Here is a 15,940-nt window from a genome sequence, read left to right as displayed (position 1 = left end):
CACTTTTTGGACGGTCCTGGTGGAGTGTGGTGGTGCTGGAAGCCTCAACCACTAACTGAGCCCGCGGTTTCTTTGTAATTTTCTTTTTATTTCCGTGCTCTTTCTTATTGTAACCGTTTTTTATTATTATTAATATATGTTTCTTTAAATATATATATATATATATATTATAGTTCGAACAAAAAAAATAAAAAAATAAAAAAAATGTAGAGATGAAAGAAAAGAGAAAATTATAAATAGAAGTTACAATTTTATTAATTATTATTATTATTTTTTGATGCGAGAAGCATGGGCGGATCCCCATGGTAGTGAGGGGGGGGGGGGGCAAATGCCCACCCTCAAAAAAAAAAATTAAAATTTTAGAGGGTATTTTTTTGATATATTTTGAGTATTTTGGGTATTTTGCCCCCTCTCAAAAAAATTTTTTGCCCCAATTTTATCAATCCTATTCATCTTTGTCCATCCCCTACCAAAAAAAAATTTTTCTGCCCACCCTAAAAAAAGAACCTGGATCCGCCCCTCGTGGGAAAAAGATTAAAGAAAAGACAACACTAAAATTTTTTTAGCATAGACTTGATGAATGATATTATTTTTGAATTTAGAAATCTGCATTTTAAGGAATCCACTAACCTAAGAAATTAGAATAAATATATATTATGAGGACGTTACTCTTAACACACATTAATGAAACTATTTTAATTAGATAATCGCCCTTCTTTTTTCCTTCTAATTTTTTTTTTTCTCCTACGTATTACTTTATATAACCCTAAAATATTAAATTATTTCTATCATCATAAATTTTAAGGCGTACAACACTTACATACACTTACATATTTTTTTATTTAGTCCATACATAAAATTATTTCAAGAAGTTTTAAATGCTTGTGATGTTAAATTATTGGTGGACTTATATGACGAGATCATGTTGACTTCGTCAACCCGAAATTAATAACTCTTCAACTGCCTAACTATTGTATTGTCGGGTAATGTGGTACTCATTTAAGTCTCACTGTCTACTTCATTAAAAGTTAAATATTTTCAAAATTTTATGAGCATTAGGGCTTCTCCAATTAAAATATTTATTTTTCACTTCAAAATATAATAAAGATCATATAAATAGTAATTTATCCCCAACTTAACTTTATTTCTAACAAAAAAAAAAAGAAAATTATGTTTATATACTTTTATAATTTTTGTTGTAAACACAAAAGCAAAAAATTATATTTGCGAAAAATGTGACGGTAATATTGGCTTCGTACTGTACGTAATTGAGATACATTAAAATATAAAAATGTGTTTCTATTTGTTGTTTGGGTGAATGCTCGTGGAAGCTGTAAATGAGTCGATTGGAGATGCTCTCAGTAATGTTATAAGTACAACTTATGGGGCTTAACTACTTTTTTTAATGAGATCTCTAAACCTTAATCATAATTATAAAAACAATTATATAAGTGCAACTTGGCTGAGCTTATGGCTAAGAGACCCAAAAAGGGGCTTTCCAAATACTCTGATATGCATAAACTTACTTAAAGTTTGGAAATATTTAAAATCTTTTAAGGAATATTGTTTGAATTCATTGATTTTTTTTTATTCAAATATTATTTAATTTATATTTTTTAAAAATTTAAATTTCATATCCTTGTCTATTTTTTTCAATGAAAAGTCATGGGGATAACATAATGTTGCATGCATGCAGAAAGAAAATTGTGTGGAAAGCAATTGGGTCATGATTAATCACATTTATTATTTGTCTGGTAAGAACAACAAGATCGAATCTTTATCTAACTACATAGGGTCGGCTATATTAATCTTTTTTTTTTCTCCATTTATGCCTAGTTAAAAGTCAAATTCTCTTTTAAATATAATAAGCAAATATCATTTCTAATATTTTTTTCTGAAAAAATAAAATAAAATCAGACTATTATGGGCTTGTTATAAGAAAACATTTGTGGCAATTTGATAAAAAAAAATAATCAATATGAGTAGTTTTAGATTCTATTTGAGTCAGTTATAGCTTTTTATAAAATTAGTATGGAAGTTACTATAGGGAAACAATTTAACTCTCTGGTTATAAAAAATAACTTTTCACCATATAAATTTATGAAAAATAGTGAGAAACAATAAGAAAGTAATAGTCAAATGAAATTATGATTATTTTCTAAACAGCAAAACATTGAGAAAGCTATCCCCAAAAGGATTAATTATTCTGTGCGGACGTCGAACACCGTCCGGAGACTAATCAGAATGCATCACGTCATTCCTTTGCTCGGTACAGAGGCTAGGAGACGCTCGGTACCACGGCTTGGTACTGCTGACATGGTTTCGCTTGATTCGCCTCCGGATGTAAAGCTGCTTCCGGCCTCCGCACAAAATAATTTCTCCCCCAAAAGACCCTTAAAGTTTTTGAATTTATTTTGAGATAAATATAATACATAAATGATCTATATTGTACTCGATCGTCTGAAAACAAATATAGCGATTTAAAGCCTATCATGACATGAATTTGACGAGGACATCAGATTTATATATTTTTTCCCTTATTGGTTGTGGGGCAATCCAAGACCTCATTCTTAGTAAAAAAAAATTATCCAAACAATGATGGCTGATCTTCTAAGTTGAATCCTCATCCACCGCAAGAATAAAAATTGCATTTGGATGTCCAAATGCAAATCTCGTTATGTTAGGTTCCATCGACATCTAATTTATTCTAAGAGCAGTGCATCTCTTTGATATTATATGCTGAATTAATCCTAGCACAAATCCAACAATATTAAATCTATTATGATGGGATTTAGGTCATCTCCAGCTAAACGAGCATTTGCCGTCCGCCGCAAGCTCCAACCGAAAACAAGATTCAACAGCATTTTTGTGAGGTAAACAGTGCGATGTAAATATTGACGTCGTACTGTTCACAAACATCATTTTTTTGTTGGAGAAAGAATATATCAATATTTTTTTTATTTTTTTGTTATGAAATAGAATTCGATTTGAGATGAATTATTGTATTTTGACATGTTACTGTGTTTTGGAGTAGAAAATGAGGTTTTTGGTTGGAGATGCCTTTAGAATAGTTTTTTTAGTAAAGAATTTTTAATTTAAAAAGTTTTAATAAAAAATTATTTTAATAAGTAATAAAAAGTTATCCCAAACAATGCTATATATTAGAATGTGACTTTCTAGCAATTGTTTTTCACAATAAATCCGAAACCCCAAATCTTATTATTTAGCATTTTCAAAATTGTCTTTTCTAACAATTTTTTTTTACACATTTGACCAAAATAAATGTCATGCAAGCTTAAATTCCACCTCCACTTTCACAGTTTAATCCAAGAAACATTATAGAAGATTTTTTTTCCCCATAAATGACAGATCAATTATAAATTTACAAAATAATAAAAAAAATGCAAACAAGTAGGGACATCTTGTACAACTTTGGTCCCTTAAACTCAAAAACGTCACAGAAGAAACAACAACAACAACAAAAACAACATCAAGTCTCTATCCCACTACGTGAGATCGGCTACATGAATCTTTTTTCTCAATTGTGTCATATTAAAAGTCAAATTATTGTTTAAATCTAATAAAGAAAGGCATTCCAAATGTTTTCTAACCAAGTCTTTTTAGGTCCGCTAAATTTTATAAAGAAGCATAATAATAATTAAAATTAGTTAAAAGAACATCGATTAATAAAAATTTAAATATGAGCAAATATGCTAAATTAAATGATGTATTCTAAAATGCAACAAAAAATTTGGTGGAGTGAGAATACGCCATTTAATTTGACGTAGAGAGAGAAGGGAGAGAGATGAGTGTTGACAGCGGGGAGAGAGAGATTGGAAGGGAGTGAGTTAATAGCAGAGAGAGAGATAAATAATTTTTAAGTATTTATATTAATATTTTATATTTTAAGATATTAACTATTATTTAAACTAATTTTGTAAATATCTTATTTATTCAACTCATTTTTTAATTTATTTTAGATATTTAAATTACTGAAAATTTTATTATTTAATAAATTATTCTATTATATATATATATATATATTATGATATATTATAATGCTATTTTATGTTTAAATATTGAATATTAAGTTATTTATACTCGTAAAATTATTTTGTCATCCAATTAATATGTTAACAGATAGATTGAAAGTTATTTTTAAAATATTCTAAGAAGTTAAAATTATTTTGATTTTTTAAATTATTAAGAAAAACATATTAAACATCGATTTTTTAAAATACATATTTTTAAGTAGATGATGAAAAACTAAAATATTGAATAAAGTATTATATTGTTTATTCATAGATAATTGTATTAAATTATTATTATTATTATTATTCAATATAAATTTCTAATTAGCTTTAATTTTATTAAATATATAATAGTTTTTAGGTTTTTAAAATAAATATAATATAAATTAAATAAAGTTTTAAATTATTATGTTTAATTAAAACTTATAAAAATATATATATATTTAGTTTAAATTATTAAATATATGTATTTTAATAATAAATACTGAATATTGTATTTTTTTAACTATATGAATATTTAAAAATAGTTAAAATATTAATTTAAGTATTTGATTATCCTCTCTCTCTCCTCCGCTGCCACATCTCTCTATCACCACTCTCCGCTGTTAACTTTAATATTTCTCTCCATCTCTCATTTGTCTCTCTCTATCTGTGAGTAGAATACGGCTAAATGGCGTTTTTTTATTGCATCAAATTATTTAGCGTATTTTAGAATATTGAATATATCGTATTTGTTCCTATTAAATTTTTATTTATTGATGCTCCTTTACTAATTTTGATTATAATCATGCTTCTTTATAAAATTTGGCGGAAGAAAATAACGTTTTCCAGCTAAATCCAAGAGCAGTTCCTTATGCTTAAAGACAAAGCTTCAATTGCATTTGTTAGTCATTTATTCTCTCCCATTAATGGAGTCCTCAACATCAAAGATCTACTACAACCATCATTAACAAATTCTTGGCGTTTTCACATTCCTGATGGTCTCCATCGTCATTCGCTTCAAAGCATCATTTCCACCTACAATCCCCAAGATCTGAAGTCGAATGCTGGCATTCTCGATCTGCAAGGAAATCAGAAGCCTGTAAACATCTATGCTATATAAACAAGCCTCAGGCTTTCAGCTTCCATCGCAATGACCATATAGCCAGCCAATTGTGCTGCTCATCAACCAGCTTTCGAGATTGCTATGGCTTCACCAGGCTGCAGCCAGAGGTTCCATTTATCAGTTCTCAGCCTCTTCTTCACCTGCTTTCTTGCATTCCTTTCATCATTTCCATTCACCACCGAAGCAGCCCTGAAGAGATACCAGTTCGATGTGAGTAACTAGATATTATCCTATAGTTGAAACACAAATTACTTAGATAAATTTAGCTGATGATACAACATTACCTCTTTGAATTACAAAACAACTGATTTGTTACACATAATTATGTATTGAAAGAGTACTGTTCATTGCCATCATCAATGTTTTTCTATGAAATGAATTGTTTGAATTTCAAATGGAGTTAATAAATTGTTCTATGAAATTTTTGAGTCAATATTTTTATGCAAATGTAGGTTTCGTTTGTAATAGCTTTCTTACTGTTTTTATAAGCCACATTATAATAAAAAAAAATTAATTTTAAAAAATTTTATTGTAGAAATTAAACTGTTTTAGGCCGCAACAAAAAAATTGTTCCAAATGGAGCGTTAATTAATTGCAACTTACACATACCTAACAAAATCTTTTGACTACCTAGAAGCCTAAGCTCCAAACTATGGGTGTCAATTTCAGGTTATGGGTCGTGACCTGGAATTGACTTGGTACTATTCGGGTCAATCCAAACTCAACCCATTTTTGCAAATAGGACAATTTTTCAAACCCGAACTCGACCCTCTTTGGTCCGGGTCAACCCAACACGATCCGAATGACCCGGGGCCGACAAAAAAATGCTGATTTTTGGGTCAAAAAACAGGTCAATCTCTAATTTTTGGGTCAAAACGGGTCAATCTCGGATTAATTGCAACTTACACATACCTAACAAAATCTTTTGATTAGAAGCCTAAGCTCCAAACTAGGGGTGTTAATTTCGGGTTATGGGTCGGGTTTGGGTCGAATATGGAGCTGACCCGTAACTATTCGGGTCAACCCGAACTCGACCCATTTTTGCAAATGAGTCAATTTTTAGAACCCGAACTCGACCCTCTTTGGGTCCGAGTCAACCCGACACAACCCGAAGGACCCGGGACCGATAAAAAGTTGTTGATTTTCGGGTCAAAAAATAGGTCAATCTCTGATTGTTGGGTCAAAACGGGTCAATATCGGGCTTTTGGGTCAAAATGGTTTTTCAGGTCAAAACGGGTCAATTTCAGGTTACTTGGTCAACCTGAATCCGACCCAGTTTTTGAAACGGGTCGATTTTCTGAACCCAAACCGACCCATTTCAGGTATAGGTTAACCCTAACCCGAAACTTTTGGGTCGGATTCGAATCGGATTTTTGCGTCGTGTCAAATATTGACACCCTACTCCCAACGAATATGTTATGGTGGGCTGCATGTCAGCCTTCTTTTTATATTTTAATTTTGTCCAAATGATAGATTAAATAATCCTAACATTTTATTGTAAGCTGGTGAATATGTTTTGAATTACCCAAAAACATATATCATCTTCAGCTAAATTTTTTTCATTTTCTTACGAGCAGATTGTGGTGAAGAATGTGAGCAGACTGTGCCATGCAAAACCCATCGTGACCGTGAATGGAAGATACCCAGGGCCAACAATCTACGCTCGAGAAGGTGACCACGTGGTCATCAATGTCACCAACCATGCGCAATACAACATGTCCATCCATTGGTATATACCTCATGCAATGAGCTGCTAATTAATTAACTAATATTGTATTTATCAAAATTTAATTAAATGATATAGGCATGGGCTTAAGCAGTTCAGGAATGGATGGGCCGATGGGCCAGCATATATCACACAGTGTCCAATTCAGAGTGGCAATTCGTACACGTACGACTTTAATATCACAGGACAACGTGGCACATTATGGTGGCACGCTCACATTTTATGGCTAAGGGCGACTGTCTATGGCGCCCTGGTCATCTTGCCCAGCAAAGGTGCTTCATTTCCCTTCCCACAGCCAGCCCAAGAAGCTGAATTAATTCTAGGTGCGTCATTATATATAATGTTAAAAATGTATTTTCTTAACTTCAAAAAATCAAATGAATCTTATATATGTAGTTTTGTTTTTCAAATTATATAATTTTTATATGTATTAAAACTGTGTTTATCTAAATGTATACAACAAAAGCACTTGTATTGTTTATAACACACCTATCAAAGGGTGATGCGTGGGCCTTATACGTGAGAAATTGTTTTTTTACGATCATCCGATGGTCCAGAGGCGAATCAGGATGCGCCACATCATCCGATACATAAATGTCCACACTACTATTGCATAGCAAAAAAATGACGCGGCACATTCTAATTCACCTATGAATGTCTTCTGGTCACACATATAACTATGTCCTAATTGAGAATAATATTACACATGTGATAAAGTTTATTAGATGGCCATATTGTAGACGTCTAGACTCTAGATTACATAAAAATTTTAAATTTGATACATTTTTATTAATCTTTTTAATTATGGCATGTGCTATTAATAAAATACGGCTGAGTATCGCCAAATGAAATTTAATCGTTGGACTCCTGAATGCAGGAGAGTGGTGGAACTCTGACGTAGAAGAGATCGTCAAGCAGGGCAACAAACTCGGCCTGCCTCCCCGCATGTCCGACGCACACACCATCAACGGCAAGCCTGGCCCTCTATTCCCCTGCTCCGAGAAATGTAACCTCCATCCTCTCATCTTCTCTGCTTCTAATCTCTATTAACTTCTCACGCTCACAACCTGATCAGACACCTACGCCATCGAGGTACAATGGGGAAAGACCTACTTACTCCGCATCATCAACGCCGCGCTCAACGACGAGCTCTTTTTCGCAATTGCCGGCCATGACATGACCGTCGTCGAAATAGACGCCACCTACATCAAGCCATTCACCACAGGCTCCCTCCTCATCGCTCCCGGCCAAACCACCAACGTCCTCGTACGCGCAGACCGCTCCCCCGGCCGGTATTTCATGGCCACCCAACCCTTCAACGACGCCCCAATCCCCGTCGACAACAAAACGGCTACCGCCATTCTACAATACAAAGGCATTCCAACCACCATCACGCCGCTCCTCCCTTTCCTCCCCGCCCCCAACGACTCCGCCTTTGCTGACGCGTACAACGCAAAGCTGCGCAGCTTGAACTCAGGAAACGTGCCGCTGGAAGTTGATCGCCACCTGTTTTACACCATCGGGCTCGGCAGTAACCCCTGCCAAAGCTGCTTGAACGGGACGCGGCTCGCGGCTTCGCTGAATAATATCAGTTTTATAATGCCGAAGGTGGGGTTGCTTCAGGCGCATTACTTCAATTTGAGTGGGGTTTTCCGGCTCGATTTTCCGGATAGGCCACCAACGGCGTTTAATTACACCGGAGCGCCGCTGACTGCGAACCTTGGGACGTTGCTGGGCACGAGACTGAGCAGGTTGGCGTTTAACTCCACCGTGGAGCTGGTGCTTCAGGACACCAACCTTCTGACTGTCGAGTCCCATCCTTTTCACCTTCATGGCTACAATTTCTTCGTGGTGGGCAGGGGAATTGGGAATTTTGATCCTGCGAACGATCCGGCGAAGTTTAACTTGGTGGATCCGCCGGAGAGGAATACCGTTGGAGTGCCGACGGGCGGGTGGACGGCCATTAGGTTCAGAGCAGATAATCCAGGTGATCAATTGGCCTAAGTAACCGCATTGCCACCAGCTGGGCATGCTTGCGTTGTTGTAAGTTATGAGCTAACATGTATAGTTTTTTATTAATGGATTGATCACTTGTTGCAGGGGTGTGGTTCATGCATTGCCATCTGGAGCTTCACACAATGTGGGGTCTGAAGATGGCTTTTGTGGTGGAGAACGGTAACGGCCCGGAAGAATCTATATTACCACCACCTAAGGATTTACCGCCATGCTAATCTTCTTCAGCAAAGTTGAGCGCTTCAGTTTTTTTTTTTTTTTTCCACTAATTGTTTTGTACAGCTGAGATTTGTTTGAGGCTTTGAAAGGAGAAGCTTCTGTGTGAATAAGCAGCCCAAAACAGTACTGGGCTACATACCTTTGCATTGCGTTAATGTATTTCTCTCTTACCCTTCTCGTTTTGGATGGAGGTTCATGTAATGTTTCAAGTGAATGATATCAATTATTTCTGTCGTGCCAAAAGCTCATGCATCGGCTATTTACTAAATTGAGTAGGGTTGTCAATATTTGACACGATCTTAAAATTAGATTCAAATCCAACATGAAAATTTTGAGTTAGGATCAACCTGGACCCAAAATAGGTCGGGTTTTGGTTCAACAATTCGACCCGTTTCAAAAATTGGGTCGGGTTCAGTTTGACCCTTTGACCCAAAATTGACATGTTTTAACACGGAAACCTAAGATTGACCCTAGCTTTTTAGATCCATTTTTACCTGAAAAAAGAGATTGACTCGTTTTTACCCAAAAATTAGCAATTTTTTTCACGACTCCGGGTCATTCGGGTCATATCGGTTGACTCGAACCTGAAGCGGGTTGGGTTCGGGTCCAAAAAATCAACCATTTGTAAAAAACGGGTAGGTTCGGATTGACCCGAATAGTTCCGGGTCAATTTCGGATTTGACCCGAACCCGACCCGTGACCCAAAATTGACACCCCTAAAGTTGAGTTAGTATAAATTTATCATTTTGAGAAGAAATCACAATAATAATTGATTCATCAAATTTAAACTATATTTTAAAGCGGAATAACTAAGGAAAAAAAAACACTATATTCATTAAATAATGTTCCTTTTATTGTATGAAATGATAATAATAGAGAATATTATTGTTTGATTTGTGTTGCTATATAAATATAATTTAACAATTGAACTCAATTTCTAACAAGGTATTATTGTTAAAATCAAGATTTATTTAAAATTTCTATGTTTATTATTGATTGGCATCACACCCAGGATTTCGAGGTGCAGCAAATCAGATGACTGTTAAGCAAGACTGACAGAAAGACTTTTCAAATAAACAGGCGAGCAAACTTGGACATTTAGCATTATGTCGGTATGTTTACTGATAAGAGCAACTGATAACAACTCTTATTTAAAGATAAGTTGGCGAGCCTATCCATTTCCTCTGCTACAACAATCGTTTTGCACAGCTTTGTCAGATTTTATTCACCACTTGATTTCTGTTGTGTAATCCTATCCATTAATTACTAACCCATCTTTACTTTATAAAGGATGAACTGTAGCAACAAATGATAGTATGGAAAAACCTTTCTTCTCCATTGGTTAGCCTATCTTTGATTTCTCTATTTTTCTTGATAGTTCCAATAATTGCAGGTCTCAACATGGTATCATAGCACTCAGAATAAGTATTTTTCTTACCTACCTTCTTCAATGGTCGATTCGTCTTCTTCCTATGTTATTCTTCATACTCTCAGCACCAATGGTGATTTTACAATACCACCTAAACTTATGTTCTTTATGTCCACTGTTCGAACCTTGGTCAATGTGCATCTTTCACCGAAAATTATCCAATTTGGAAATCTCAAATGTTCAAATTTTTTTCATGCCAATGTACACCCAAAATGGTGGTTTGATACTCTCATGATAGCAGTCTACCTCATTAATTATTTACCTACACCAATTCTTCAAACAAATCTTCCTATGAATGTTTATATAATCTCACCCCATCATATTCTCATTTACACACATTTAGTTGCTTGTGTTATCCCTGGCTACCAACTAAATTATCACACAAATTAGCTCCTCGATCTCTACCATGTGTCTTTCTTGATTATGCCTCTCAAGCCAAAGGATATAAATGCCTTCACATTCCTACTGGACATTTCTATTCAAGGCATGTTACATTCCATGAATCAATTTTTTTCTTTTCATACTACCATCCCTACAGTTGCTCCTCCGTCTCGTCCCCTACACATTCCATCCTCTATTCTTGTTCTTGCATCTACTATTCCTCCCATATCACCTCAACCGTCCCAAATATCACCCACATTATCTCCAGATATTCTTACAAATCCTTCTTTTTTCCACACCTTCTACAAATTCACTTACCAACCTCCAAACAGACCTTCTAATATCTGATGCTTCATCGCCACCTTCCCTTCCCCAACATCAAGCATGCTCCTCCAAGCATCTGATGGTCACACGGCTACAAACTGGTTCTCTGAAACCTAAGCAAATCCTTGATCTGTACCACTCTCTCACGACCATCACTCCTACCTACACTCAAGCTGTCAAATCTCCAATTTGGCGTGAGGCTATGAGCACTAAATTTGAAGCCTTACAAAAACAAGGAACATGGATTTTGGTACCACCATCATCCACTCAAAATGTATTAGGTTGCAAATGGAATTTCAAAACCACACTAAATTTGGATGGTTCTCTTGCTCGACATAAAGCTTATTTAGTGGCTCAGGGATTTAATCAAGAATTTGACTTGAATTTTCATGATACCTTCAGTCTTGTTGCAAAATTTCTTACAATTCGCATTCTACTTAATATTGTTGTTTCCTATAATTGGACTATATTACAACTAGATGTATCCAATGCATTTTTACATGGTTAACATCAAGAAACTACTTATATGAAATAGCCGCCTGGTTTTGTAGATAAACAATTTCCAAATCATGTATGTCGGCTTCAGAAAGTAATATACGGTCTTAAACAAGCTCTTCGACAATGATCTGTTACCTTTTCTTCTTATCTAATTGATTATGGCTTTGTTAATGGTTATGCAGATCCCTCCCTTCTTTTATATCATCTACAATAATGCTAGGAAAGACACTCTAGGAGCATCATCTCCATCAACTCCAGTCTGAAAGTTCAATAAGGATGTTAAGCCTAAGTGAACTTGTCCCTAGGCATACCAAGAGGGTGGTGAATTTGTGAATTTAAAAATTAATTGCTTAATTTTAAAAAATAAAGACTATATTTTTGGATTTTTTTAATATTTGAAAAAATAAGTAGGAATTATCATATAGTGTGAAAGCAAGATGAATTTATCAAAACATGAAAATAACAATGATGAAATTTTAATCAGTAGAGCTAAGCATTGAGTACGATTTTTACCAAGTTGTTATAACAAAATTAAGGTTCAAAAAGTAAAATGCTAAAAAAAGAAAACACACCAGAGATTTAAAAATGGTTCGGTCAAACAATGACCTATGTCCACTACCCGGAGTCCTCCACTCCAAGTATTGTACTATCACTATAGTGTCTCTCATTTTTTCCCATAGCAAGGCGTAGAAATCCTTACACAAATTCCTTCCACTAAACCCAGTGTAGTGGAGAGCAGGAAGCTTTTTCACCCTCCAGGAGATGATAGAAGACCTTCAATCTTTTTCTCCCTCCTCGAGAACGTAGAGTACCTTAAAATCCTTTCTCACCCTCCTGGTGATGGCAGATAACCACTTCCTTGAGCTGAAGAATTTCTCCCTAGAGCCACCCAAGAAACCTAGACAAACACTTGGAGGAACAAGGCAAGACACTTGCTTGGAGCAATGATGTGATCCCCTCATACTTCTTCTCCCTCGCATACAAGCTCTCCCACTTCTTCCTAAAGCTCTCCTATAACTTCTTCTCTAAGTTCCCTCTCAAGAACACTCAGCATCCAAAGACTTTAAAAAAATTTAATGAGAGAGATTAAATATAATGTCTCATAAAAAGCTCTAAATTCAATTCTGATGATCTAGGATCATACAATATGATCCAGATTAGTATAGTATGATTCATTCAAAGTACTCTTATTAGTACTGTATGAAGAGCAAGGTACTGTATTATCAGTTCAAGGAATTGTGCTGATCGTCTATTATGATTAGTTCAAATAACTTGTATTATTGTCAAGTGCGATTGGTAATGATTTAATATCATCCCATGTAAGAATCGAGTCGTACAATATGATTGGTCAAATTGTCCTGTACAATATATCTGGATCGATTAATCCAAATTCGTTCCTTAATCATATGATTAATTTAGACAAGATTTAATTACATCGTACAATATAATCCCTATCATCCAATATGATGAGTATAAAATTTGACTTTCAAAATATTACCTAAATTATGATTGACGATTGGAATCCTGATTATCTTATATGTTATATACATTGTATAGTACGATTAGTTCATCTTGCATTAATTATCACAATTAGCTGTTTTAATCATTTTCTATTTAGGTGATCATACAGTACAATATGGATCATACAATATGATTAATTCAGAAAATCTAACTTCTTATATTGTCAGTAACTCACTTCCTTGAGTGTGTGTGTGCATGGTTATCAAGCTTAGTGTCCAACAAATATATGATTTGACTCAAGAAAGATAGAATTACATAAGAATTAAAAATACAGACTCTTCACTCTTTTTGATGAAACAAACATTGTTGGTAAATAATATCAAATATTTTTGATATTTCCTAAACTCCCCCTTGCTAAGTGAATCTTTCAAAAATAGGGATTTTTTTATTTGTATAAGAAAAACAATGTAGAAGTAAAGAGCACACAGACAATTAAGAAAAAGAAAAGATTAATTATTCCAAACACAAAGTACAACCTACCAACAACAAATTACTCCCTCTCTTGACATCAAAAAAGGAGGAAACTGCTAAAATAAAAACACTAAAGAGAAACACATACATCATAAAACACAAAAGTAAAAATAATATAGGCAAAAGGATAAAAATACAAACAAACTAAAAGTATGAAGGATCCTGATTAGGTGGAGGTAGTGGTGGTGGTTGGATGAATCAGTGGATTGAAGCAAATTGCTCCCCAAACTAAGCTATGTCATTATCGTGCTGTTGCTGCTACTGTGCTACGTAGTTATCAAAGCGAGCCATATCATTGTCATGTTGTTGTTGTTGCTTTGCTATGTAGGTGTCAAACTGAGTTTCCCACTGATCAAACCTCTGAACTAACATATCATACTGAAACTACTGGTGGACAGGTCATGGTGCTGGAACTGGTGCTGGACCTCCCTCTGCTTCCATTCGCTCATCGTCCATATAACGAACATTACGGTGGCGAGCGTTGTGAAGAATGTGGAAGGAGCTATTGAAATAGAAAATTGGAAGGTAATCTGGCGGTGCAGGGAATTGGAAGTTGTATTTGGATTCAAGGACGAAAGCTTATTTTATTTGAAATCAATTCAACTATATTTTCAAGACTTGATCAGGAGAGTTGACTTAAAAAATGGTGCGCATCAGATCTGAACCAACTAAATACTTACATATCAAGTGTCAACCAATATTATTACTTTTAGCTTCAAAGAACCCTTGTTTGATTTTCAAGTAATGAGACTATTCCATGTGATATATTTAGGCTTTATGAATTGTTATTGATTTTATCATCATGATTGTCATATTTGTTATTATGTATTATTTTGTTTTATGAATGTGGTTATATATAATATTTTAGATATTTTTATATATTTTCATATTTGAATATATATATTATTTGTTTGGGGCGGCTTCCTTAATGCTTTATAAAGTAGTTTTTTTAGTAAAAAAAATTTTAGATAAAAAATTTTTGTGCTGAAAATTTGCTTTTAAAAGGAGTAAAAAAGTCATCCCAAACAAAACTTCAGTTAGTTTATGCTTCTATTGCATTACATATTTTCATCAATATCCTGATGCGGCATCAGTGCAAGTTGTATTGTTGTATTTTGATTGACATATATGATATTTTCATTCAGTTATAGAAGATGGCAGACAATGAAGATATCCAGCCTCTTGTCTCTGACAATGGTATTGGAATGGTTAAGGTAAATAATTTCTCCTAAATGTAAAGAAATATTACTGCTTACCTTTACTTTTATAAAGGAATATCTTTTATGCTATCCTACATCTAATATTTGCTGTAGCTGTATATTTAATTTACAGTGTTTAAATTGAAAAATCTTTGATGCTATGTATACCATTTCAAATTAGGCTGGATTTGCTGGAGATGATGCTCTTAGAGCTAGCTATCTTTCCTAGGATTGCTGGAGATGATGCTCTTAAATGCCCCTACTGTGTATGTGGCCATCCAGGCATTGATCTCTTTGTATGCAAGTAGTTGCACAACAGGTGAGCAAGACCTGTATGCAAGTAGTTGCACATCAGAGTGGATATCTAGAAACGAAATGCAAATCAGGAAAGATCTAAAAGAAAAATATGTGAGAATAGTTTTAGCAAATATATATGATGGAGAAAGAGAACAGATTCGACTGGTATCTTATGGAGAAGCGAGCCATCATTTGTGGAACGGTTTCGATGGTTGAATTCATCTTCTTACAACGAGTGATGAAAAGTTGACGAACTTGACAACCAAAATAATAGGAGATATCAACCAAAATAACAAATGTTTTAAAAGTTGAGAACACCAAAATAATTGGAGAAAGAAAGAAACATGCGAGTGAAGTAAATGCCAGTAAGAAAAAATGTTAAAGAAGTTTAAGAGACTGAATTTGGAGAGAGGAAACTACAGGAGAAGATGGTGAGCGTAGGAAGCTAGGGCAAGCCAAAAAGGCGAAGATGAAAGACCGCGTGGATCTATTAAAAAGAGGCAATATTAGGTAACCGATAAGAAATACGGTATAAATGCATACTTACGAAACTCATACTTACGGCGTCAATCCCATAAAGAACTTATGAAACTCATACTTAATAAAACATCATGAATACTATAAGAATTAAAACTATTTTTATATGAGGTGTATATAAATGATATTAAATTGCTTAATTAATAAGGGGCATTAAATTACATAAATATTTTTTACAAAAATATTAAA

General features: G+C 34.2%; 1 protein-coding gene across 1 annotated transcript in view; it reads left to right on the top strand.

Moving 5' to 3' along the window:
- The window catches only part of LOC110093787 (laccase-11), a 10,756-nt gene extending 1,550 nt beyond the window's left edge, over nt 1–9,206 (top strand). The window contains exons 2-8 of the mRNA XM_028695571.1: nt 4,895–5,112; nt 5,176–5,346; nt 6,714–6,865; nt 6,941–7,185; nt 7,740–7,868; nt 7,938–8,849; nt 8,963–9,206. Of these exons, the coding sequence (XP_028551404.1) occupies nt 4,895–5,112; nt 5,176–5,346; nt 6,714–6,865; nt 6,941–7,185; nt 7,740–7,868; nt 7,938–8,849; nt 8,963–9,093 (1,958 nt within the window). The 3' untranslated portion in view covers nt 9,094–9,206. The remainder of the gene's footprint in view (nt 1–4,894; nt 5,113–5,175; nt 5,347–6,713; nt 6,866–6,940; nt 7,186–7,739; nt 7,869–7,937; nt 8,850–8,962) is intronic.
- The last annotated feature ends 6,734 nt before the right edge of the window (nt 9,207–15,940 follow it).

This window comes from Dendrobium catenatum, unplaced genomic scaffold, assembly GCF_001605985.2.
Source record: "Dendrobium catenatum unplaced genomic scaffold, ASM160598v2 fragScaff_scaffold_659, whole genome shotgun sequence".
Taxonomy (NCBI): domain Eukaryota; kingdom Viridiplantae; phylum Streptophyta; class Magnoliopsida; order Asparagales; family Orchidaceae; genus Dendrobium; species Dendrobium catenatum.
This window is presented reverse-complemented; position numbering and strand designations above follow the sequence as displayed.